General features: G+C 50.6%; 1 protein-coding gene across 2 annotated transcripts in view; it reads left to right on the top strand.

Moving 5' to 3' along the window:
• The window catches only part of RAP1GAP2 (RAP1 GTPase activating protein 2), a 167,535-nt gene that overhangs the window by 4,785 nt on the left and 137,902 nt on the right, over positions 1–24,848 (top strand). The window contains exons 1-2 of one of the 2 annotated variants that reach the window (XM_006219061.4): positions 9,342–9,432; positions 12,983–13,018. In XM_006219061.4, the coding sequence (XP_006219123.1) occupies positions 9,389–9,432; positions 12,983–13,018 (80 nt within the window). In that variant the 5' untranslated portion in view covers positions 9,342–9,388. Of the gene's footprint in view, positions 1–9,341; positions 9,433–12,982; positions 13,019–24,848 lie in introns of those variants that run through there. The other variant, XM_072939016.1, reaches the window with a different exon arrangement.

Raw genomic sequence — 24,848 nt, 5'->3', positions numbered from 1 at the left:
CAAAACAATCCTCTAAGGTGGGTTCTGAAAGCATCCCCATCTTATGAGGAAGTAGAGGCTCAGAGAGGCTGGTTCACTTCCACAAGGCCACACAGCTAGTAAGTAGTGGAGCCAGAACACCAATCCAGGTCTGCTCTTGACACATGCTGCTGTCCTGTCTGCTCTTCACAAAGCTGCATCCATTGTATCTTTACAGTGTCCCCTTCAGAGAGGCCGACTCAGATCATGTCCTCTAAACAGGGCTCCCCACCCACCCTATTTGGATCCTATTACCTTACTGTAAATACCTGGGTGAAGTTATTCCTCTCTTATTCTCCACCTTCCCACCCGTCAGTCCCCCTAGAGCAGGGATTTGTCTGTCTTGTTCCTTGAAATATTCTCAGCACTAATAGAGAGCCTGGAACACAATAGGGATGCGATGAACATTTGATGAATGGATGAATGAGTGAACATACAAAGGTATAGCTGACTCCAGACCCAAGCTCTGTACCTCTCCTCTATACCGTCTCTCGCAGCAGGGACCACTGTGAGGTGGCCGGAAGTACAGCTCTGGGGCCAGCTCCCTTGGTTCCTGTTCGGGGGTGCTCCCTCTGTGTGCTAGTTTGGGCTTCCTCACAGCCTGTTGGCTGGGTTAAGGGGCAAGAAAGAGCCAGGCAGAAGCTATTTCGCCTTTTCTTACCTGGCCCTGGAGCAGCACGTCCACCAGAGTCACAGATCCACATGGATCCAAGGGGAGGGAACATATACCCCACCGCGTAATGGAGGGGTGTTAATGTCACGGGTGAGAAGGGCATGTGGGACGGGGGCTATATTGTGGAATGGTGGGGCCATCTTTGGAACATACAGTCTGCCACAGCCACTTCTTGGGAATGTGACCTTGAGCAAATTACTTAGTCTCTCTGTGCCTCAATTTCTCCAGCTATAAAATGGGGACATCATCAGTATGTATTGGGTTATTTCATACTCATTGGGTTATTTCTTTAGTGGTGACTACACTTCCACCCACGGATCCCCTTGACCTCAGGTGAGTCATTGGTACAGGTTTTCACTGAGCTGCAGGTTCTAGCCCCAATTCCTCACCCCCAAGTCTTATGTAATACAGGATGCACCTCCCTGTGCAGAGTCCTTCTGAGGGCAGGGATGGTAATGGGGAGAGAAGAGGGGACCCTGAGTGGAAAAGGCCTTTTCTTTTCTTTGCTCTTTTTTTTTTAAAGGACAGAGTTTTTGGTGGGGGAAGGTTTATTTTCATTTATTTAGTAATTTGGTTTATTTTCATGTATTTATTTAATGGAGGTACCAGGGGTTGAACCCAGGACGTTGTGCATGCTGAGCACTTGTCTACCACTGAGCTGTTCCTTCCCCCCAGAAAAGGGCTTATCTGTCTCCATTTATTATGTGACTCTAAGTCAGCCCTGCTCCCTTCAAAGGGGCAAGGGGCAGAGTTGGTGGAGATGCCACGAAGCTGGGGCTCCAGCAGTATTCCTCTGGGCCTGGGGTGGAGCAGATCCATGAGGAATCCACATTTATCCAGGAAAGTTAGGATAAATGAATCATGAACATACTGTGTTTGAGCTGCAGGCCTTTTTTTTTTTTTCCTCCTTTAAGTGTCCAAGGAAGCCCCCTCCTCTCCTCTGTACCTCCTGCCTGCCTCCACCTAAGTCAGTGTTCATCTGCCAGATGAGTGACTTCCCAGCCTGGCTTGCCAGGCCTGGAGAGGAATCTCAGGGTTTACTCGTCCTGGCCCAGGTTGGAGCTTCTCCTCAGCTGGGCATTGACAGGGGGTCAGGGAGAACTTCAGGGTTTGCTGGAGCCCAGCCTGGCCATATCTCACATCAGCACTGCCCTCATTCCCTGTAGGAACTGTTACAAGCAGGGCTCTGGGTTTGAATTCTGCTGTTGTCACCTTCCAGCCTTGTGACTTTGGGCAAGTCTCTTAAGCTCTCTGAGGCTCCATTTCCTCCCTAGGGTGGAGAAGATGGTGGTGGTAAAGATTAAATGAAATAAAAAATATGACACAACATGTTCATGGGAGATTATTAAGAAATGATGGCAGTTATTCTTTACAGATGAACAAAGTGAGGCAAAGACAGTTTAAGTGATTTCCCCACAGCTATACTTAATCAGATTCAGGGCTGGAACCCATGTGTCCTGACACCAGGTGGTTGCTGCTTATCTCCTGTGGTACAGAGAATTCCTCTATCCCTCAATCCCTTTTGCCAGGGGGAAATATGTCTGCCATCCTAGAAATGCAAGCAAGATGCCCTTTTCCTCCTTGCACTACCCAAACTTGCCTGTAGAGGGTGCTGATGCCCACTTTCTTACCCATCTGGTGCAGGAAGTATGCAGGTGGCGCTCTGTGGTAGTAGGGGAGGGTTAGGGGTGACCCAGCCGAATTGGGGAGAGCAAAGAGCTGGCTTTGTAATCTCCTTTAGTGAGAATCCCCTTCAGACAGCTCCTAGTGCCCAAGCCTTCCTACATATAACTCTAGGGCCGCCAAAGATAATGGCAGTATCGTGGTGGGTTTCAGTCCAGTGTTTCTTGCTGGATTAGAATCATCTGGGGAGTTTGTTAAAGATGCAGATTCCCTGGCCCCATCCCAGGATAATGAGATCCAAATTTTACCCCTTGTGCTGGCAAACAGGTCTGCAGGTCTGTGCCAGGCACCGCTCTGAGGGCTTAACACATATTAAGTCATTTACCCCTCCCAAAAGCCCTATGAGGTAGTAGTATCTCCACTTTATAGATGGGGAGTCCATTTGGAAGCACAGAGAGGTTGAGGAACTTGCCAAATGTCACACTGCTCACAAGCAGCATGGGCTGGGGTTTGAATGCACGCTATTCAAGCCCCAGGTGGTTCTCACACCCAGTGCCTGTGATAGAACAACTATTTTATAACACTGGGCCTAGCCTCTTTCTTGTTTCCTTTTATTTGTTAGTGTTTTACCTAAAGTTTATTGTGTTTTTCTAATTATAAAAGTAAGGCCTGCTTATTTCAGAAAACTTAGAAAGTTCTGGAAAGCACAGAGAAGAAAAAACTCATAATCTTTAATCTCACCCCCTGAACAATATGGCCCTGAACATCTCAGTTAGCCTGTTGCCTTCCATTCAGAGACTTATTGTAACTTGTTTGCTCCAGCCTCACATAAGCAGTCACCCTTCAGTGTCCTTGGGAGTTTAGTTCCAGGACCGCCCCCTCCCCATGCAGGATACCAGAATCCTGTGATGCTCAAATCCCTTCTGTAAAATGGTGTAGCATTTGCATATAGCCAATGCCATTTTGCCTTATACTTAATTTTTTTAATTAAAAAAAAATTAGATTATATTCCATTTAAATTTATTATAAAATATAGTTTGTACCTCTTAATCCTCTACCTCTATCTTGTCCCTCCCACCTTCCCTCTCTCCACTGATATCCACTAGATTGTTTGCTATATCTGTGAATCTGTTTCTGTTTTGTTATATTCATTCCTTTGTTTTATTTTTAGATTTCACATATAAGTGATAATGACAGTATTCATCTTTTTCTGTCTGACTTATTTCACTAAGTATAATACCTTCCAGATCCAACCATGTTATTGCAAATGGCAAAATTTTATTCTTTTTTATGGCTGAGTAGTATTCCATTATATATATAATGCTATATATAGTATATATATAGTATTCCATTGTATATATGTAATGCTATATATATACCACCCCCCAATCTTCTTTATACATTCATTTGTTGATGAACACTTAGGTTTCCCGTATACTTTAAATCATCTCTAGATTACTTATAATACCTAATACAATGTAAATGCTACATAAATAGTTGGCAGCATGACAAACCCAAGTTTTGCTTTTTGGAATTTTATAATGGAAGTTTTTTCCCCCCGAATATTTTCCATCTGTGGTTAGTTGCATTCATGGATGCAGAACCTGCAGACATGGGAGGGCCGACTGCACTTCAGCACCTACTTTGCATTGGCTGAGATGAACTGTGTGGACAGATGCAGTCTTTCTCTAACCCACTCCTACTGTTGGGAATTTAGGTCATTCCCAACCTTTCATAGTATGACAACAATGAGCTAGAGACCCTCAAAAGTACAACTTGGCACACAGCTCTGTTTTTTTCCTCCTTGGGATTGCTGGGTCAAAAGGCATGCATATTTTTAAAAAGCTTTTTATTGAAGCATAATATACATACAGAGAAGTGCACAGGTTTTAAGTATACAGGTTGAAGAGTTTCCACAAACTTGACATACCCATGCAAAACTGACACCAAATCCCCCAACTGGCCATGATCTGCGCTCAAGAAGTCCCCTGGCATGCACATAAGGATGCCAGTGTGTACTGTCAGAGTTCCTCCAGCAAAGTGGTATATTGGTCTTCTTGGAGTTTTCTTACTTAAGACTGGAACACAAACTCTTTGCTAAAAAGCAGAGTACACGGAAGAACCATCTGGAGTCAGACACTGAGAGAGAGACCTGGCTTCTCCCTTTCTGGGGCAAGACAGGCTTACCTTCAGGACAGAAGAGGTGATCTCAGGACTGGGATCAGCAGTCAGTTTGAGCTCTAAATAGTTTAAGAAGGTTTTAAAGAAACAAGCTTTTGTAGCTTCCTCCTCCTCCTTATCCTCCTCTTCTTTTTCATCTTCTTTCTTCTTCTTAGCAAACCATCTGTTTATTTAATACTTTTTAAAAAAATTATAACATACTCTTGGTGAAAAAAAAAGAAATCAAGCAGCACAGAAGGACAGAAAGTGGAAAGTTTCCTCCCCTCCCCCCCAGATTTCCAGTTCCAGTCCCACTCCTCAGGGATACCCAGTCCTGGACCATTGCTTATGTTTCCTTCCAGAAATTGTCTAGGCATTTATAAATGGATGGACCTAGAGATGATCATATTGAGTGAAGTAAGTCAGACAAAGACAAATATCATATGATACCATACATGTTGAATCTTAAAAAAAATACTCAAATTCTGTTTATAAACCAAAAACAGACTCATGTACATAGAAAACAAACTATGGTTACCAAAGGCGAAAGGATGGGACAGATAAATTAGGGGTTGGGGATTAACAGATACACATTACTAAATATAAAATAGATAAACAACAAGGCCTACTACATAGTACAGGGAACTATATTCAATTTCTTGTAATAACATATAATGGAAGAGTCTGAAAAGAAAAAAAGTGTCTAAGTATGTATAACTGAATCACTTTGCTGTACACCTGAAAGTAACATTGTAAATCAACTACACTTCAATAAAAATTTTACATATTTATTTGAAATAATAGGATCCTATTATATGAGCATTCTGTGTCTTTTATTTTATTTATTTTTATTTTGGGGGGAGGTGTATTAGGCTTATTTATTTATAAATTAGGTTTATTTATTTATTTATTTTTAGGGGAAGTACTGGGGATTGAACCCAGGACCTTGTGCATGCTAAGCATGCGCTCTATCACTTGAGCTATATACCCTCCCTGCTGTGTCTTTCTTTTTTTAACTTCAGTTTTTAGGGTATCTTTATATAGTAACATATATAAATCCTACCTCCTTCTCTTCAATGGCTACCTAGGATTCCATTGTATACTTGTTCTACAATATAGTGAAATGATGATTATGTGTTTAGTGTATTTGCTATTACAAACAATGATATAATTAACATCTGTGTGCACAGGTATGGTCAACTCGTGTGAGTTTACCAGTGGGAAAAATTTCTAAAAACAAAATTGTTGGCACAAACAGTATGTGCACTTTTTGACTGATCTTGCCAAATATCTACACACTCATGGTGAGGTGCCCCCACATCATTATCAAGTCTTTTTTTTTTTAACCTTCCCTATCTGATGGTTAAAAATGATGCTTTATTATTACTTAAAAATAATTAAAAATAATGATACCCATTGTTGCTTCCTTAGTCCACAGCCACATGTTGCTGGGAGTTCTTTTGGTAGACTGGCCTTACTGAACAAATCAGAATAAATCACGCAATCGTCCTATGTCAGGGTCCTGCTCTTGGAACCCAGTTTTCACAAGCATTTCTCTTGCAATTTTTTTGGTCATCGTCTTGCCCTTCAGAACTTGTGCAATGGGAAATTCAATCTAGCCCTTGAGACAGTATGTGTGGGGAAGTGATCAGGGCACTGTAAATCACAATGCAAATGTTAGGTGTCATTTTATCTCCATCCCAAGGTGTGGATTGCTAACCGATGTGGATTTACTGGCTCTGAATGCCCTGGTGCCTTGTTTTCCTGGAGATCAGAGTGTTCTCTGCTACTGTGCTTTGTCCTAACCTGGCTTATCTAGCCTACTCTTTAAGGAAAAGTCCACTGAAACCTCCAAAGAGCACATGACCTGCTCAGGGTGATTCAGTGGTCGAGCTGGGAGGGAAGCTGTGCCCTCAGGGATGGTACCGATGCCAGCTCGTGCTGTCTGGAGTTGGGGAGGATCCAGGTTGAATGATCTAGTGCCCGCTTCTCTTGGGGCATCTGTTTCCTGAGCTTCCTGTAACTGCCTCATCCCCATGCCTGGGAAAGGAGACTCTCATCTTTCAGCTCCTGCTGGTGGCTGCGAGGACAGAGTGGCTCAAGTGGAGGAAACCACACTCCTGCCCTCAAGGGACTGCAGACATGATGGAGGGGCTACTGGCAGGGGCCTGGGCCTCCTCTCCTCCTTTGACCCCAGCCAGCCTTCTCGGCTCCATGTTTCTCTAAAGCTGTAGAGACCAGAGAACTGGGTGGGTTCCCTGGAGCTCTGTCCCTGGGTTGGGGCTCTGGCTGGGACTTGCCCCCTCAGCTCCACCAGGGACACCCACAGGCCTCCACCAGGGAAGCCAGGGCCTTGTGACTTGCTGACCCAAAGTGGCCCTTCCTCTGTGGAAGGGTGAGGAGCAACCTCAGGAGAGAAGGAGCCCATCTGGCCAGGTGCTGGGGGAGACTCGGGCATGTGCTCTTTCCTGCTTTGTCATTGTTCTTTCTCGGCTGAGCTGAGCTTTGCTTTGCTTTCAGGGCCTTAGTTTCCCCATCTGTAAAATGGGCACTGTGTGATCTGGGCTTTTCTGTAGGTTCCAGAGTCAGTGGAGCAGGTTTGATCTGCTAATGCAGATCATCGTACAGAACAGTGGCTGAGACTTTGAGCTCCGGGGTCAAACCCAGGTCTGCTACCATCATGCTGGGTACATTTTATCATGTTCCTTAACCTCTCTGTGCCTCAGCGTCCCCATCTGTAAAATGGGATAAAGTGGTGTCCTCTCTGAGGCGGCTGTGAGGTTGAGAGGTCAGCGCTGGCCCATAGTCAACTCACAGACACAGGGGCGCTGCTGTTGGCTTTTGTGTCCCTGTAACTTGTCCTCACTTCCACCCTGACTGCTGGTGTGCTGAGTCAGCTGAGGTCTTGGAGGAGGCCGGGCCATGCTTGGTGGGGCAGGAGGGCTGGGCCTGGCACACACAGTGCTTCTCTTTTCTCTTGACTCACAGTCCTACCCAGAGAGTCATGCCACCACCCAGAAGAAGAGCTGAGGGGCCAGAGCAGGGGTGACAGGAAGCCAAGCAGGACCGAGGGAGGGGGTGGAATATATAATAATTGTAACAGTTCTGGGAGTGGTGTGGGAGCCCTGTGCTAAGTGTTTACGTTCACTTATCACCTTGTGAGGTGGGTAGCAGCCACCCCACATTATGGAGGACACTGAGGCCAAGAGAGTTAGGTAAATTGCTGGAGGGCACACAGCTCCCGAATTTTGAGGGCCTGAGCGCTGAGGAGAGGAGAGTGGATGAGGCTCTAGAATGGCTCTCACCTCCCTCCAGAGCTTACGGGGTAAAATTCAAAGCCATCTGGGAACCTCCCTTCTCTTTCTCCAAGCCCTCACTCTGAGGGGCGAGGAAGACACAGATCCTTCTTCGGGTTCAAGGAAGTCTGGGATGCTGTGGATTTTGTCCCACTCCCTGCATGCTGCTCTTGGGCCAGGTGTCTGAATTCTGTGACTGTATCTTTTGTGGCTGCCATGCAAGGGACCAGAACCTCAGCTGGGAGAATCCAGCCTGGTCTTGAAGTGCCCCTTCCTGGTCCCTGGCTGCCCTGCTGACCTTTAGATTCTTGGGCCTAGGCTTGTGTCCCTGCTGGATCTGTGAACACTTGGCCCAGGTGGCCTCCTACCTGGTGTTTACCTGAGTGTCTCGCAGACTATGAAGATCTGCATGAGAGAATGTCTCAGCTGTGTCTGCCCCTAGAGTATGCTGATGGACAACATGCACACATGTTGTGCGTGTGCGTGTGCGTACGGATAAGAATAGGTAAGATGGAGGTGGGACGTGTCCAAGCTTGCTGTGACTGCAATCCCCTCTCTCCTGCATAAAAACACATCAAATAACGTGCTCCACTGATTGGCCAGGAACGACCTGTATTTGATTAAAAAAAAAAAGAAAAAGGAAGTGCTTTGCAAAAGGAATTTTGTCATAAGTAACTCACATAGCACCTGGGCTAAGGCTGGGAACTGCGTCTGGCTCACCCTGCACAGTGCTTGGCCTGGAGAAGGTGCTGACATCGCGGAGGCAGCAGACCCAGGCCAAGGACTGTTTTCACCTTCACTCTTTGGCTCATCAAGCTCTTTATCTTAGTCAGGACTTCCTCATTGCAGAGGGAGAGAAACCCAACTCATGTTGGCTTTAGGAAAAAAGGGATTATTACTGGCTCTTATATAGCCAGGGTTTGGTGGGTGCATGCCTCTGTTCATGTCCATATGCACCTGCGTGTGAGCGAGCAGTACCTGTGTGTACGTGTGCGGATGTCTGCTGACGTGTGTGAGCATGTGTGTGCCGGGGTATACCTGTAGGTTCTGTGCGTGTATCTGTGCCCATGTGTGTGTGCCCTTGTGCCCACATGGGTGCATGTATGCTTGTGTACTAGTGTGTGCAGGTGTAATCACAGGGGTGGGGCAGGAGACAAGCCACAGTGGAGCAGAGAGCCAAGGTCCCACTGCTGGCAGCACCCAGGGAGTCGGTGTGGGACGCCAGTCTGCAGCGCTGCCTGAGCCTTCCAGTCAGGTCTCTGTCCCCCTCCCAGGCACGATCGTGGGAATCCTCTGTCCTCCTGGGGTTCCGGGAAGCCCTGGCTGTGTGGGGCTGAGTTGCCAGCTTGGGCTGTGGTGCAATACGCCGGCCGAGCCCCTTCCGGATCTGTGGGTTCCTCTGGGCGTGGGGAAACTGCCCTCTGCGACCTCTCTTGGTGCGTCCTTGGGGGCAGGACACACCTCCCACCCTGAGGCCTCACCCACAGGAAGCCGGGTTTGGGGGCAGGCGAGGGGGGAGGTGCCATGCTGGGCGCCCCGCCCTGCGTCCGTGGCTGTGGACCCCGGTGCAACAGGGCTGCAGGGACATCGCTGGACCCGGGGCCCCGCGGCCACAACCATGTTTGGCAGGAAGCGCAGCGTCTCCTTTGGGGGCTTCGGATGGTGGGTAACAGGTGGGAGGGCAGGTGGAGGGGTGGGAGCAAACCTGGCCATGAAGTGAAGCCTTGTTGAGCGTGGGGCTGCCCGTGCAGAGGGCTGTCACACTGTGACTGAGACCCGGTTGGTGAGACCCGGTTCGTGAGGGGGGCACTTTCAGATGCCTGGGCTGGATGGAGATGGAGGATTCTGGCTGGGGCATCTGACACCAAGCTTTTCCTCACTCTCCCTTGGGTTCAATCTTCTAGGCGATCCAGAGGTGGGAGGTGGAGCAGTGTGAGTGTGACTCTGCGACTGGTTGAATGTGTATCTCTGTGTCATGTGTTTCCGTTTGCATGTGCCTCTGTGATGATTGTGAACGTGTGTGGGGTCCGGGACTGTGTGTGCAGGTGTGCATGTCTGTGTGACAGTGTGTGAGGTGTATGCCTGGCGGGGTGGGCGTGCCTACGTGTGCATTCTGTGTTCCTGAGCAGGTGCGGGTCTGCACCTCTGCTCTTGTCTCCCTGCGTGTGCATGTGTGTTCTGCTCCGGTCTGTGTCCTCTTTGTGACTTCGCCGCAGGCGGAGTCTGTGGCCTGCTGGGCCTTTGGGCTGCCTCCTCTGCGGGGGTGAGCTGTGAGGGGAGGGGGCAGGCCTGTCTCTGGAGGCCCCTCCCCCTCCCCCTGTGGCCAATCCTAGCTTGAGCCTCTTCTGACCTTCTGGGCCACCTTTTGCTGCTAAGCTTCTATCTGGGACAAGGGAGAGGCTCTTTCTTCCCCATGGGGCCAGAAACTGGGGAAACTGAGGTCACAGGCTTGTCTCTGGTTCCCAGCTGCTGGCAGCTGCTCCTCAGCTGGGGAGCAGGGTCTGGTGGTTTTCATTATCAGTTTCCTTTCAGCTTCTAGGCCCAGGGTATTGTCAGAGAAGAGGTTCCTACTGCTGGGGGGAGGGTGGTCAGGGCTGTCCTGGTGTAGAATCTGGGGTGGGCAGTGGTGGGGACACCAGAATTTGGGGGAAAGAGGGAGGGAGGCACAGGGGCCATAAGACACGGTCTCCGGTCCTCTGGCTGATAACCAGCTCCACTATGCATGCAGCTTTTGAGTTCCCCTTTCCTCCTCTTTGGGGGCACTTTGCCACCCTTCCTGTGATGGGAGGAACTTGTGGATGCTCCATGTTTGGCAAAATGAGAGAGTGAAGGTGAGACAGTGCCGGGGGTGGCTCAATGTGGCCTCCTAGTACCTGCTCACAGGCCTTCCCTGATGCCAAGGGGCTGCTGTCCTGAGGGTGGGGTCTGGGTTCCAATCACATGGTCTGCTTCCAGGTCAGGGATGAGTGTGCGAGGCTGGGCTGGGATTCCTGCAGGGCTGGCCCCAGCAATGGGCTGGTCCTCCAAGGCCCACCTTTCTCCAGGAGGCGTGGAGCAGACAGACTGTGCTTGGCACCTCATACACGCTCAGTAGGTGCTTACAGAGTGACTTAGTGAGATGTTTTCCCCATGACAGGCATTTGATTGGGGGCCCATTGAGTGGAGGGGCTGGCAGGGCTCCCTGGTGGAGTTGGAGGGAGAGGGTGGGCATCACGTGGGGATGGCTGTCAGCTGGGAGGGAATATTGCAGTGGATTGAGGGCTAAATTACAGATTCCTGACACTCCAGACAGTGAAGAGAATCTTGGGGGTGGTATTGTCGAAGGTCCATGGGATGCCAGCATGGACAAGCTGATGAGAGTAGATGAGATGGGGTGGGGGAGGGAGGAGAGAGAAAGCACCAGAGAGAATCTGGGGACCTCGGCTTCCTGAAAGGGAAAAGCCTAGTGTCACAGCACTGCCCTATCTCCTCCATCTCAGCCCTGCAAGGCCATAGGCCCAGCCCTCTGGGGCCACACCCCAGCGTGAGAACCCTGTTGACTGGGTAGGTGTGGATGTGGGTGCTGGGACAAGGGCTGCTGTGGCCCAGAGTATGACCCAGAGTGTCAGGGGGTGATGTGGTGGGCGAGAGGGTGTCACACCCGGAGCCAGGCTTCTGGTGCTGCTACACCTCTGCTCTTTGAGGAACCCAGATGGGACACTTCCTCTCTCTGGGTCTCAGTTTCCCCATGTGTAAGTGGGGAATTTCTGCCTTACCCACAACACAGGGATGTTGTAAGAGTTAAACAAGATTCCTGGAGAAAATATAAAATATAAGGGCTTGTTGTGAGGGGTTCCAGTTGGATTGCTCTCGTCACAGATATTACTGCAGAGTGCAGGGGTCTGACTCCTGAGTCCGGCTTCCTCCCATTCAGTGGGTTGAATGGGAGTGGAGGAGGGTCTGCATTCCAGAGGGTGTTAGGCGCCTGTGAGACCCTTGGGAATCTCATGGAAGCCCCAAGGAAGGGGCCCAGGAGCATGTGGGGAAGGAGCTGGGAAGGGAGGGATCTGGGCCGCAAGCCTCGGGTGTGTCTTATTTTGTTGTTGGGCACTGAGATCAGAAGATGCTGGGAGTTTACTCAGAGTGAAAGGATCTTACCCCCCAGCTCAAGGGCTTGGTGCTGACTTGGGATTGCTGGGGCAGCTCTGCGTCCTCACTGTGTGGCCCCTGACACTGCTCCCCTCGCCCTGCTGGCCCCAGTAGTCATGAGCATGGGAAGTGAGTGGCAGAGCTGAGCTGCTGGACGGAGGTGGCTATAAGAACTTGCCAGGATTTTGAGCATCCTGGAGGTGGTGGTGATTTTGGTGGCATGGATGGCGATGGTGACATTGATGGTGATGGTGATTCTGGCGTTTGTGACACCTAAGCAAGAGGAGACACAGATAGCGGGAATCTCACCTACATTTCTGTCTCTAGAGAGAGAAAAGGGCCTCTTCTACCAACCATAAGGGCTGGCATATGCAGAGCGTAAAAATAGAAGCCTAGCAGCACTGCCTTGGCTTCCAGCGAGGGTGGGCGCAGGCTGGGGCGGAGGAGCTGGCTGCCGGGACAGTCTGCCGCAAACGTGATCTTCTCGCTCTGAGCTCCTGTGCCCAACAGCTCCCACCTCCCATGCACCCTGGAGCCTGCTGTCAGGTTCTGTCCCAGGAGGGGCTTCTGCATCCTTGGCAGGACCAGCAGCTTCCAGAACAGAGGGTCCCCGGGACTGGAGGTGCTGGCATCTTTCTAAAGCAGAAGCTCAGGAAATATCCATATGTTGGTTGTCCAGCCACCAGTGACCCATGCAGCTGGGTTGCAGAGTCCTGTTGCTGTGTGTGGGTGACCAAGGGAGAGACGACATGGAGAGTACTTAAGACCCCTGGGTCTGGAGTCAGATACCGGGATTGGTACTGGGCCAGTGATTTTACCCTCCTGAGCCCGTTTCCTCATCTCTGAAATGGGGAGAATAACAGGACCGGCCTTACCAGGTTATCTGTGGCTCCAGCTGTCCCAGAGCTCTCGGTCCTCCCTTCCTGGGCTGGGGGAGAACGTCCTTCCTCCTGAAGCAGTGCTGTCCCCTGCAGGGCCTGTGGGGCTGGTGGTCAGGGCTGGCCCCGGGACCTGTCCCCCGCAGGTGCTAGGTGGGAGCCCTCAGCCCTGGCCCTGACAGAAACCCTTGCTTTTCTCTTCGCAGGATCGACAAGACCATGCTGGCGAGCCTGAAGGTCAAGTAAGTAGCCACTTCCTGTTACGTAAAGGTCAGAGGTAATGGCAGACCTGAGCTCTGTGGGGGCCCTCATTTCCCTCCAGGTTGTGTGAGCAGGGCTGTTGCATTAGTCAGATTCTCAGTCCAGGGGCTTCAGGGGTTGGAGGAGGCTCTTGATTCCTGCAGCATCTGGGGAAAGGCAGACGCTGGGGAGGAAGCAGCAGGCCCCAGCCTGGTGGAAATGTGTAGGGCAATGTGAATTTCAGGCCACAGCTCAGGGCTGTAAGAAAGGTAATTGTATTTTCCATCGCTTTAATTTTTGTGTGGAGCCCCAGTCCCATCAGGTTGTCTTTCTGACATTCCCACGTTCTTGAAAAATTGTGCCGCATAGTTCTAGGACTGGACAAAAACCCTCAGTGTGTGTGTGTGTGTGTGTGGTCATTGAGTCATCTGTTACCAGACATCTCTCATCCTGATCAGCCTGGTCCTGAGGCTCTGAGTGAATTCCAGCATCAGATTTAGCGTGTCATCTCATCTGTGTGTGGAGCACTGAGCAGGCACCCCTCCGTCCTAGAACCTCTGACTGCTCCTCTCTCATCAACCGTGGTTCCTTTTCCCCCCATGTTTCTGGCTGAACCATTTCATTGGCATCTGGATCCTCTTTCTCCCTTGAGACTTAACACATCAACTCCCGTTTGCATCCCTCCCTCGGGCAAGGAGTACTGACCAGCCACGTTCTCCAATTGAATGAATTGAAAAGAAGGGAAAACCAGCATTGGTCACTAGCTCAAAATATTATCCTGCTACCTAAGAATTAGTTTGTGCATGAAAAATTCCTCTACTGGGTAATATTTATTTTATTTTATTTTTAAAATATTTAATTTTTAAATTGCCTTCAGAGGCAGCCCCTCCTGCTTGTAACTCCCCCATCTCAGTGGAAGAGCACCTCTGCTATGCCATTAGGTCACCAGTACTGACTCTGCATCCCCTGGATACAGGTCCCTGGGCAAAGCACAGCAGGTCTCAAGAGTTGGCATATAAGGCGGTCAAGTTAAGGAGGCTTCCCAATCTGGTTTGTTTTGCTCGGAAGGGTGAGGGCAGGCAGGTACCAGGGCAGGGATGCGTGGCAAACCGTCCCCACCTTCTGAGAGCTTTTAGTCTCTCTGTAGAGTTGACACCAGGCATGCAGTGGGAACAGTCATGGAAGACTGCTGGTAGGAGGTAGCTCCTAAAGCAGCTCTTAAAGATGGGGCTGGACAAGGGGCCCACCTGTGCCTGTGCTGGTTGCTATGGGTGTGCATCAGTGCAGCCCAGGGTTCAGGACAAGTCACTCTCAGGTAAGACACATAACTTCCCTGGACTTCATTTTCTGTCTCCTTTGTCCAATGGGCACAACAATGTCTGTCTTTTCTAGAGCTTCCTATCTGCGTATTGAATGAGATGCCAGGCATGAAGCTGGGTTACTAAAGGGTGTAGACTGGTGGGAGGGTGGGGGTTTTTTGGTGCTGTCTTGAGACATCTAGTTCAATTTCACAAGTGTTTACTGAGGGCCTGTTTGTTTTAACTGGTAAAGAAGATACACGTACTGGAAAGAAACTAGCTATGGGGTGAAGTGAACGGCTGGGGGCATGGACCAGTTTGCGATTGGGACCCTAGGGGGTTTCTGGGTCCCTGGAGGGCAGTCTGAGGGTCTAGGCCTTGGGGAGGTGGCATGGAGAGTGTTGTCTGGGACAGAGTGTAGGACGGTGTTCCTACTTATACTTGATTAAAATTCTTCTGATTGTAAGAAACAAAAACCCAGTGTAATCTGGTTAAGCCAAGGATGGAATTTATGGAAAAAATCCTAGGGTGCCTCAGGGAACCCAAGGTGGGGAGGCAGAGCTATAGATGTGGAGAGGTTGGATAGGAACTAAAAACCCATCCCTGTTAAAATCCCAGCTGACTTCCTTGCAGAAATTGATGAACTGATCCTAATTTCCATATGGAAATTCAAGGATAATCTTGAAAAAGAAGAACAAAATTGGAGGACTATAATCCTGATGTCAAATTTACTACAAAGTGACAGTAATCAAAAGAGAGTTTGGTACTGGCCATAAGGATAGATGTATAGATCAATGGAATAGAATTCAAAGTCCAGAAATAAACCCTCATATTTGTGGTCAATTGATTTTCAACAAGTGTGTCATGACAATTCAATGGAGAAAAATAGTCTTTCAACAAATGGTGCTGGGCAACTGATATCCACATGCAAAAGAATGAAATTGAATCTCTCTCTCACACCATATACAAAAATTAACTCATAATGGATCAAAGACCTAAATGTAAGAGCCAAAACTATAAAACTCTTAGAAGAAAACATAGATGAAAATCTTTGTGACTTTGGATAAGGCAATGATGTCTTGGGTATGATACCAAAAGCACAAGCAACAGCAACAACAACAAATTGTTTAATTGAACTTCATCAAAATTAAAAACTTTTGTGTTACAAAGGACACCATCAGGAAAGTAAAAGGACAACCCACAGAATGGGAGAAAATATTTTCAAATCATATATCTGATAAGGGACTCCTATCTAAAATATACAAAGAACTCTAACAACTTAGTAGTACAAAGACAAAAGCGCAATTTAAAAATGGGCAAAGTATCTGAGTAGACATTTTTCCAAAGAAGATATACAAATGGCCAATAAGCACAGGAAAAGATGTTCAACATCATTAGTCATCGGGGAAATGCACATCAAAGCCACAGTGAGATACTACTTCACACCCACTGGAATGACTATAATCAAAAGGACAGATAATAACAAGTGTTGGTGAGGATGCTGGTGGGAATGTGAAATGGTGTGGCTACTTTGGAAAACAATTTAACCTCAAAATGTTAAACATAGAGTTACCGTATGACCAGCAGTTCCATTCTTCAGTATGTATCCAAGAGAAATGAAGACATATGTCCATACAGAAACTTGTACATGAATGTTCATAGCAGTGTTAATAATAGCCCAAAGTGAAAATAATCCAAATGTCCATCCACAGATGAATGGATGAACAAAATGTGGCATAACCATACGATGGTATATTATTTAGCCATAAGAAGGAATGAAGTACTGATTCATGCTGCAACATAGATAAACCCTGGATACATTGTAAGTGAAGGTTAGTTATTGAAAACCACATATTGTATGATTCTATTTATATGAAATGTCTAGAATAAGCAAGTCCAGAGAGACAGAAAATAGATTGGTGGTTTTCTAGGGCTGGAGAGGTTGTTGGGAGAATGAGGGGAGTGATTGCAAAGATACAGACTTCTTTTTGGGGGGTGATGAAAATGTTCTGGAACTTGAGTGGTAATCGTTGCACAGCTTTGTGAATATACAAAAAACCATTGAATTGTATACTTAAAAATGGTGAATTGTGTAGTATAAAAACTACATCTCAATAAAACTGTTAAAAAAAAAAGAGGGAATCTGATTGGTCCAGTTTGGTCCAATAAGTTTAGCTGGAGAGGTGAGGTTTTATGGATGAAACATGGCGGCTGCAGCCTCCTCTCTCTGTGGCAGGGGTTAGTTCTCAGAGAAGAAAGATGAATCTCGAGCTGGGCAGACACCATAGGTTTTATCTGGCCACCCCCACGACCCTGGGCACTAAAAGGAAGATCAGTACCTGCTCGTCCCCTGCTTCCCCCCACTAATACCTAAGGTGAAATTCTGCCCCGGTGCCCAGGGTGTGGCTTTGCTTACTGATAGGTTACTAGGCAGCCAACTGCACGTGCTAGGGCTCTGCTAGCCTTAGGAGACGCTGCCTTCATTCTGCCTCTGCTGGGTGAGATATCTTTCTCTCTGCTAGTGCCTCCTATTGGCTTTTCTCCTAAGCACCAGACACCCCTGGGCTGTAGCCCATGCTCCTGATTGCCTCGGCTCCTTCCCCAGCTACCTGGTGTCCTTGCACGAAGACAGTCAGCCATACAACTCCTGAAAGTGTCCCTGAACCATGCGGCTCTGAAGACGGGGGCTCTGGCCCTGCTGTTATTGAGCACTTACCACGTGCTCAGTTTTCATCACAGTTTCCCTGAGGTTTCACAGCCACCTTGTGAAGTAGCTTCCACTACTCTCTGCATTTTACCAAAGAGAAAGGGAGGCTTGAGAGGTTAGGAAACTTGGTCAAGGTCATCAGTAAATAGGTCATGCAGTTGGGATTTGAATCCAGGCCTGTATTTCATGGCTGGCTCAGTCCAGGCTGGAACTGAATAGTTCTCCACACCTGTCCCTGTAGATAGGGAATCTGGTGCCTTGATCCCAGAATGCACTTCTGCCTCCACAGTGCTGTGGGTGGGAGGGCCTAGCCCCTGCTGGAGGCCCAGGTTGAGAGGGGCTGTGGTACCTGAATGACAAGGACCCTCAGAGTTAAGGGGTGCAGGGGGCCTGGAGCCACAGAGGGACACTGGAGAGGGGGTGGTGGCAGCACATGCAGGAGAAGGAGTTGGAGGACCAAGGTTATAGCCCCAGACTAACAAACGGGCAAATCGTTAACCTCTCTGAGCCTCAGTTTCCACATCTGTAAAATGGGATGGTTGGGCTGGTGTCCAATTTGCTCTCTTCTGGCTTTGATTTTCTAGAGGTTCACCTTCATGGCTTTTGTCCTTTTGTGTTTCTCTTAGGACTTTGATGACAGTAGGTGCTGGCTGTTGAATAAGTGAATGCATGCATGTGTGAATGAATGTCTTTAAGAGCAGAGGCATGCTTCATCTCTGGCTCCTTGCAGCCTAACACCGTACCTGGCACATGGCAGGTTCTCAGTCTGTATTTGCTGGATGGATCACTTCTGGGTCGTCACGGTCAGCCTATCACATGCAGGGGAAGGGCTGGCGAGAGAGAGACATGGTCTGTAGGTGGGGAACCTCCCTTCTCCAGCCTGCTCTGGGCCAGCCTGGGATGAGGTCCATGTCAGCAGAAGTTGAGCCATGGTCAGACTGGATTCCCCCAGGGGACAGCCCAGGTTGGCAGGGGCGGGAGTTTGCTCGTGGAGCTCCCTGAAGCAGCATCCAGAGTGGGTAGCTGGGAACCACAGATACTTTCCTCCACTCTTTCTTTGCTGCCCCTTGCCCTCCTTCTCAGAGACCCCTGCTTTTCTGGAAAGATAGGCGTGTGCGTGTGCGTGTGTGTGTGTGTGTGTGTGCACACACACACACGCACGCATGCACACACATGTGCACTTCATGGGCAGGGGAGCCGTGCCCCAGTCATCTGAGATGACTGTGGTACACAAGCACTGGCCGTCTTGGGACCAGGTGAGCATGGGGATGGCTCAGTGCAGTCGTCTCCCCTGCTGCAGGCCCGGCATCGCACACACTCCTGTTGATGGGAAAATCTAAAACCCATTGCTGTGTAGGAAAGAGAATCCAACTTTTAAATTGATGGTCCCTGCTTTGGTCACTGGAAGTGGGCATCTCTAAATAGAGAGAAAGCATGTACTAGGGCCTCGAGGGGGCTGTGGCCCCTTGTTTCTTCCTCAGGAGGAGGAGGCAGAGGGCCTAGAGGAGCCGTTTTCCCAGCAGCCTGGCTGGGGCGCACTTCAGCCTTCCTGTGGTTTGGTCAGAAGCTACCACACAGCTGTCCCTACTCTGGAGGTTTCAGATTTCACCAGTTAAGAATTAAAAATCCTATTAGAAGTGAGGTGACTGGAGGGCAGGAGCAGGCACTGTCTCAGTGTAACTTCCCTTGGCCCCTGGGGTCCCTGATGGCAGCTGCTGGAGTCAGTGTCCATGCAGGATGGGGGCTTGCCACATCCAGAAACTCACTTTCTTGCTACGTCACAACCCTTTTAAACTCAGGGCTCTTGCTCCATCCTGAGGATTACGCACAAAATCTGGGTGGTTGCCTGTACAGACATCTGCCTCTCCAGGTTCTCTTGGTGTCACTGGCAAGGCTGCATTTTGGGGTGGGGCAGAGGGAGAGAGCAGAGTCAGGCCCCTGGTGACTGTGCATCAAGTCTCTGCCTCCAGCTTTCCAGTCTGCCTTCCAGAAAGCCCATCCCTGCACAGTCCACCCCTTGATTCCACTGTAACGGCTTTCTTCCATGCATTGTTTGAGGGCCATGATCACCAATTCATTTCCCCATCTTTGACCACCAGGCCTTTGTTTACTGTGAATTACAAGAATCCTTGAGGCACCACCAAGAAGTTCTAGAACCTTCTGGGGCTGCCCCATCTCAGTCAACTCTTCTACACACCTAGGGCATCTGCTGAGTTTGCTGGGGTTGCCAAGGACAGGGGGAGCTCGATGTTTGGGGGGTTAGAAAGCTGAATCAGTTCAGCTCCCATTTCCTGGGCATCTACATTCCAAGCCCAGTGCTAGGCCCTGGGGCTGGTGGGGAAGCAGAGATAGAAGACAGTTTCTGTTCCTGAAAGCTTATAGCCCTGCAGGGAGACAGACAGACAATCGCAATGGAATGTGACAAGTGCCAACAGAGTTGTCTTTGGAGAAGATGGAGGAGGGCTTCCTGGAGACTTGGTGATGCCTTAGCCATCTCCCGGGGGAGTGAGGTCAGCATGGAGAGGGGAGACGCACTTGCAGCAGCAACTGCGCACAGGCAGTGAGGTGTGAATGGTGCGGGCTGGGAGGGACCCAGGTGCTTTTATTACACCAGACAGATCACTGGGTGCGAATGTGGGGACAGGCTGGGCCACGTCCGGGAGTGTGGGAGGGCTGTGTAGGGGGCTGGGCTTGCCTCTCTGGGTGACTGGGAGCTACGGAAAGGCTTTAAAGCAGGGGGGTAATGTGATTTGAGTCTGAAGGTTCCTCTGGCTGATATCTGCTGACTCACTGGAGAGGTTGGAGGCCGGAGCAGGGCAATGGGGTTGGGGAGAGAGGACAGACTGGAGAGTGCTCGAGGAGGCAGACTCCCCAGTCTGGAGCTGGTCTGGATGTGGGAGAAGAGGGCAAGGGAGGAGTCAAGATGAAGACTCAAGTCCCTGGGTGAGCCCTTGAGTGAGTGGATGTTGGTCCCACGGATGAAGATGGGAGTTTGGACAGTTCCAGGTAGAGGGAGAGAGTGAGGCTCTGAATATACAATCTCTGCTCCCCGCTTTCCCCTCTCCCCTCATGTGTGGCTGGCCTAGAACCCAGCCTTTATACCCAGCCCCCGCCCCTGCCCTCCCATAGAAGGGTGCAGAGGAGAGGAGCAGCATCTTGAGGGGTGCAAGAGCTGGTCTGTGGCCAGAGAAGCAGGCTGGGCAGCGCTCTCACTCTGGCCTTGCAGGCCGAGCTGGTGGCAGTCCGGGCTCCTGTCCCCACACAGCTCTGGGAGTGCCTTTGGCAGGTGAGCACCAGGTGAGCATTGGCTGGTGCCATTGCTCTTGTAATTGACAGCTGCTACACCGGGTGTGCAGGGAACCCACTTCCAGACACGTTCCATGTGGGGCCTAGGGGAACATCCCTGTTTCTGTTTCAAGTATCAGCCCTGGTTCAGTGATTTATTTAGGATGGTCCCCCAGCCTGAGAACAGTGCTGGCGTGTGTAGGTGTGTGTAGGCGTGCGTGCATACTTGTCCATGCAGGTGGACGTGAGCTTTGAGGGCCCATGTGGGTGACTGTGTGGTGCCTTTTTTGGCTTTAGCGAGTTCCTATGGTAACCACGAACATGTCTGTTTTGGGATCTGGAGTCGTGGGGTGTGAGTGGCTATGGGGAGAAGCAAGGCAGGCGGGTGCTTCACCAGCATCTGGGCTGGGGCCCGATTTCATTGCCGGGCACGCGGGAAGCACCTGGAGGTGCCATTTGCCAGACAGCAGGGTCTGCAAATCCCAGGGATCTGCGTGCTCCTGGCCCTCATCCTGGCCAGTCCCCACCATGCCCAGGAAGCCCTGGTGAGTCCCTGTTCTGATTTCTTCGTGGCCAAGCAGCAACCTGGGTCTTGACCAGGTCTGGTCGTATCTGCTGATGGGCAGCAGGGAGCCGCTGGCAGCTATGACCAGTAGGTACTGGGCCTGGGGCTCTTCTGAGATGAGTGTGGGATGGCGGGCAGGAGGGGCTCTGCTTCTTCCTGGGACCCTGTGAGGGTGTTTTCCGCATGGCTGGTGAGCTGAGTGGTCCTTGGTGATCCTGTGGGACAGGGCTCTGTTACTGCTGGTGACAAGGGCAGGGATGCAGAAGAGATGTCAATGGGGTGGCCTGCATCCTGCAGCCCCAGTCCAGCTATCCTTGGTTGGGAGGCCCTCACCCCATTCAGCTCCCTGAAAGCCCTTGTGCACTCCCAGGTCTCTGGCCGTACCCTTGAGCTTCTTCAGAGGCCTGATGGCCTGGTCTGGATGGGAAGGCTCAGGGTCCCATGAAGAGGAGGCTGGAGGGCTCTGGCTCCCCAGGAGCTGAATTCAGCCAAGGCTGGGGGGGAATTGCTTCAGCTGGGTTTTGGCGAGAGGCTCTGACTCCCCACACTGTGTATCTCTTATGCTTTGTGTCCATACACCATGGACCCTTGAGTGTGTCAGGATCCCTGCATCCCCAGGAGAAGCTTCTGATGGGCAGGTGCCCAGGATGCACTGAGGTGTCTGGGGTTGGGGGGTGCTTGCTTCTCTCCCCTTCCTCTTGCCGGTTCCTCTGTGGCTGGGAGCAGGGAGTGGGGATGGGGGTATCAGAAGGGGATGTAGATGGCCCTCTGGCTTGTGCTGAGAGCCCCCCCAGGAGCTAGCTGCTCCTTTTGCCTCTGAGGGGGGGCCTGGGTGAGGCTATGCTGGGATGGGGGCCGTGCGGCAGGGCTTGCTGGGTCTGGCTGAAGGGCAAGGGGAGCAAGGGACTGGGCAGTCTGTGCTTTTCCCAGACCGTTTTGGCCTTGCGTCTCTGGAAGGCTGAGTCTAGAACCTGATCCCCAACAGCTTTCACTGGGAGCATTGGAAGAGGAAAAGGGAACCTTCAGGAAAGACCCCCAGATCTCTGGAGTCCTTGACTCTTAGGGCTTGAATTAAAAGAAAGTCAAATTAGGCACTATGTGAATACCTTGTGCCCTTTAGGGCACTAGTCACCCAGCCTGAGCATGGTCACCCCCAGTGACCGGCAGAGCATTACCTGGTAAGGATGCCTGTTCTGTTGCACCGCAGCTCTGATTGTTCAAAGCTGACTGTTATTTTCATCTGGAATCTCTGAAACTGCCGCGTCTTGGTCCCTCATCCTCCAGCCCTAGACAAGGCTAATAATCCAGCTTTCTCCTGAGAGCCCCTTAGGCTTTGGAAGGTGGCTGTTGTTCCCTGAGTCTTCTCTTCCCCTGGTCATCCTTGACCTCTTTGGGTGTGTTTGGGATTTCTTACTGCCTGGGTTGATGTTTGTTGGAAGTGCTCAGGTTTTCTAGGCTTCATTTCAAAGCTTGGCCAGAGAGGTTGGCCCGGGCAGCCTGCGGGGAGCCTGATGGACAAGAGGATGGACAACGAGAGGTCATGGGCTTTCACCTCCTTATTTACGGATCAGTAAATGACGTGGCCCAGCGCGAAGGCGGTGTGGGCAGGACCAGGCCACGAGAGGTCAGCTCTCCATTTCTGTTTCCCCATCAACTCCTCCATCTTCGCCACTTTCTGATTTAGGACCTGGTCTCTTCTTTCTGAAGACAGACCTGATGCCCGCAGGGATCTGGCAGGGCTGAATACAACCGCTGGGAAGGGTCTAGGGGGCACCTGTGAGCACACTACAGGAAGGCCACCTGTCTCCCCAGATCTTCCACATCACAGGAGAAGCTGGAAATCTGGTGTGTTAGGCAAAATCTTGACAACTAGCTCAATAATTTAAAAAATAAAGCGCCATATGTGACCCATCCTGCAGGCCAGGTTCACCCCACCTGTGCAGCTTCCGCTCCAGGTATCCAGGTGGGTCAGCCCTCCGGGTCTCAGCTCCTGTTGCCCTGTGGCCGACTTCCTGGTCCCTACTCCCCAGGTCACCCCTTTCCTGGTACTGTCAGCTGCCGCCCCCGCCTTCAGCCACTGACTGATCTTTTCCTGCTCTGGCCCCAGACTGCACTCACTCTCAATTAACCTTTTCTCTTTTCCGAATCCAGTTCTTTCCCTGTCACTGGGTTGTGAAGCCCCTGAGTCACCAGGATTTGTCCTCTCCCGCCCGCCTCCCGTTCAGGCCCATTATCTCCTGCCCAGACGGTGACAAAGGCGGTCTAGTTAACCTCCTCCTCAGGCCTCCATCAGCTCTAACTAATTCATCATCCTCGAAGCTGTCTCTAATGGCTCCAAGGAGGCCTGGATCCCCATGATAGACCTTGTCAGTGCTGACTCCACACTGGCTTGTCCCTGGGACCCTGGTGGGGGGCTGGGCAGTCTTTGGTTGTGTTCACTCTGTGGTGACTTCTCCTTCTGCCATCAGCATCCACTAGCTGTCCTTGGTCCACAGCAGATAGTGGGAGCCTCCCGAGCCCCCAGACAAAGCACTGGTTCCCAGGGTTTTCTGCATTTTGGTATCACCTGGGAGGCTTGAAAAAAAATTCTCATATCCAGATTGCACGCGATTCCAGAATTGGGAATCAGAATGTCTGGGGTGGGACCCAGCACTAGTACTTTTTAAAGATCTCCAGGTGATTCTAATGTGCAGCAAAATTTGGGAAACCCGGTCCCAAGGGATAAACGAGTGTGACGACTGTCAGTGGTTCAGGTGGGGCTGGGTGTTAAAATGGACTCCAGGGGGGTGAGTCTCTCTAGCCCAGGGTTTCTGCTGACATTTGGGACTGAGGAACTTTCTGTTGTGGGGGCTCTCCTGTGCACTGCAGGTTGTCAAGCAGCATCTCCAACCTCTGCCCACCGGATACCAGCAACCTACCCCCTAATAGTGACCATCAAAAATGTCTCCAAGCACTGCTGAATTTCTAGGGCAGAGGTATAAGGGTTCCCCTACCCTGTTGAGAAACATTACTCCCCGCCCAGCCAGGTCCTCCTCTACAGCATTCTAAAATATGTACAGAAGAAAAGGCTACCTGCTAGTAAACCCCATCTTTGTGGTTAATTTGTGGGCTTTGGAGTCAGGCAGCTTATGTTTAAATCTGATTCCACCAGCTGGGCAACCTTGGGCAAGATAATTAACCTCTCTGTGCCTCAGTACATTTCTAGTGTTTTTTTTTTTTTTCCTCCTTACAAATGTGCCTCCTTTTGACCTTTACCAGATGATGTGACTTGCTGTTTCCTGGCACTTTTCAGCCCTGACGTCTGCCTATGCCGTTCCCTGCCCCCTGGCCCTGGCATGCATCATCCCGCCCACCCTCCCAGGACTGGCTTAGATGCTGCTTCCTCTGTGAACACCTCCTTCCCCAGGAGGATAAAGCTCCCTGTTTCTTGTGCTCCTGGAGCAGCTGGAACCTCAAGGGTCACATTTGGCTCCTCCTGCCCCATGATTTCTGCCTGTGTCCCTCTCCCCTTGAGGGCTGAAGCTGTGGGAGCCTCTAGGGAGTCTAGCCCCAGCTCCCCCACTGTTTGTTGTCCAGGTGAGGCGGCTAACCCCTCCCTGCCGTGGGCTGAGCTGTGAACGGGCAGGTTACTGAATTGTCATCCTCCACCCCGGGCCAGCTCATTCTGAGAGGGTGGAGTGGGCGGAAATCCGTGCCTGGCAGGCCACAAAGCCACATAACTGAATTTTGGAGCCCTGCCCTGGGTATGTGTGTTTGTGTGTGTGTGTGTGTGTGTGTGACAACTATTACCTCTTTCTTGGTTTCCTCGCCACTGGCATATGCCATCTGCAAGTGAGGAGCTTTGAACCACAGGCTTTCCCAGGCCCATTTCCGGGCCCAAGAACTGCCCCTGACCCCAGCCTGCCATGCTTTGTCCAACCCCATCAGCCAACTCCAACTGGTGGACCGATGGTTGTCCACCCTGGCTGCAGTGCAGA

The sequence above is a fragment of the Vicugna pacos genome, chromosome 16, assembly GCF_048564905.1.
Source record: "Vicugna pacos chromosome 16, VicPac4, whole genome shotgun sequence".
In the NCBI taxonomy this organism is placed as follows: Eukaryota; Metazoa; Chordata; class Mammalia; order Artiodactyla; family Camelidae; genus Vicugna; species Vicugna pacos.
The sequence above is the reverse complement of the archived record's forward strand: the minus strand, read 5'-3'. Positions and strand labels throughout refer to the sequence as shown.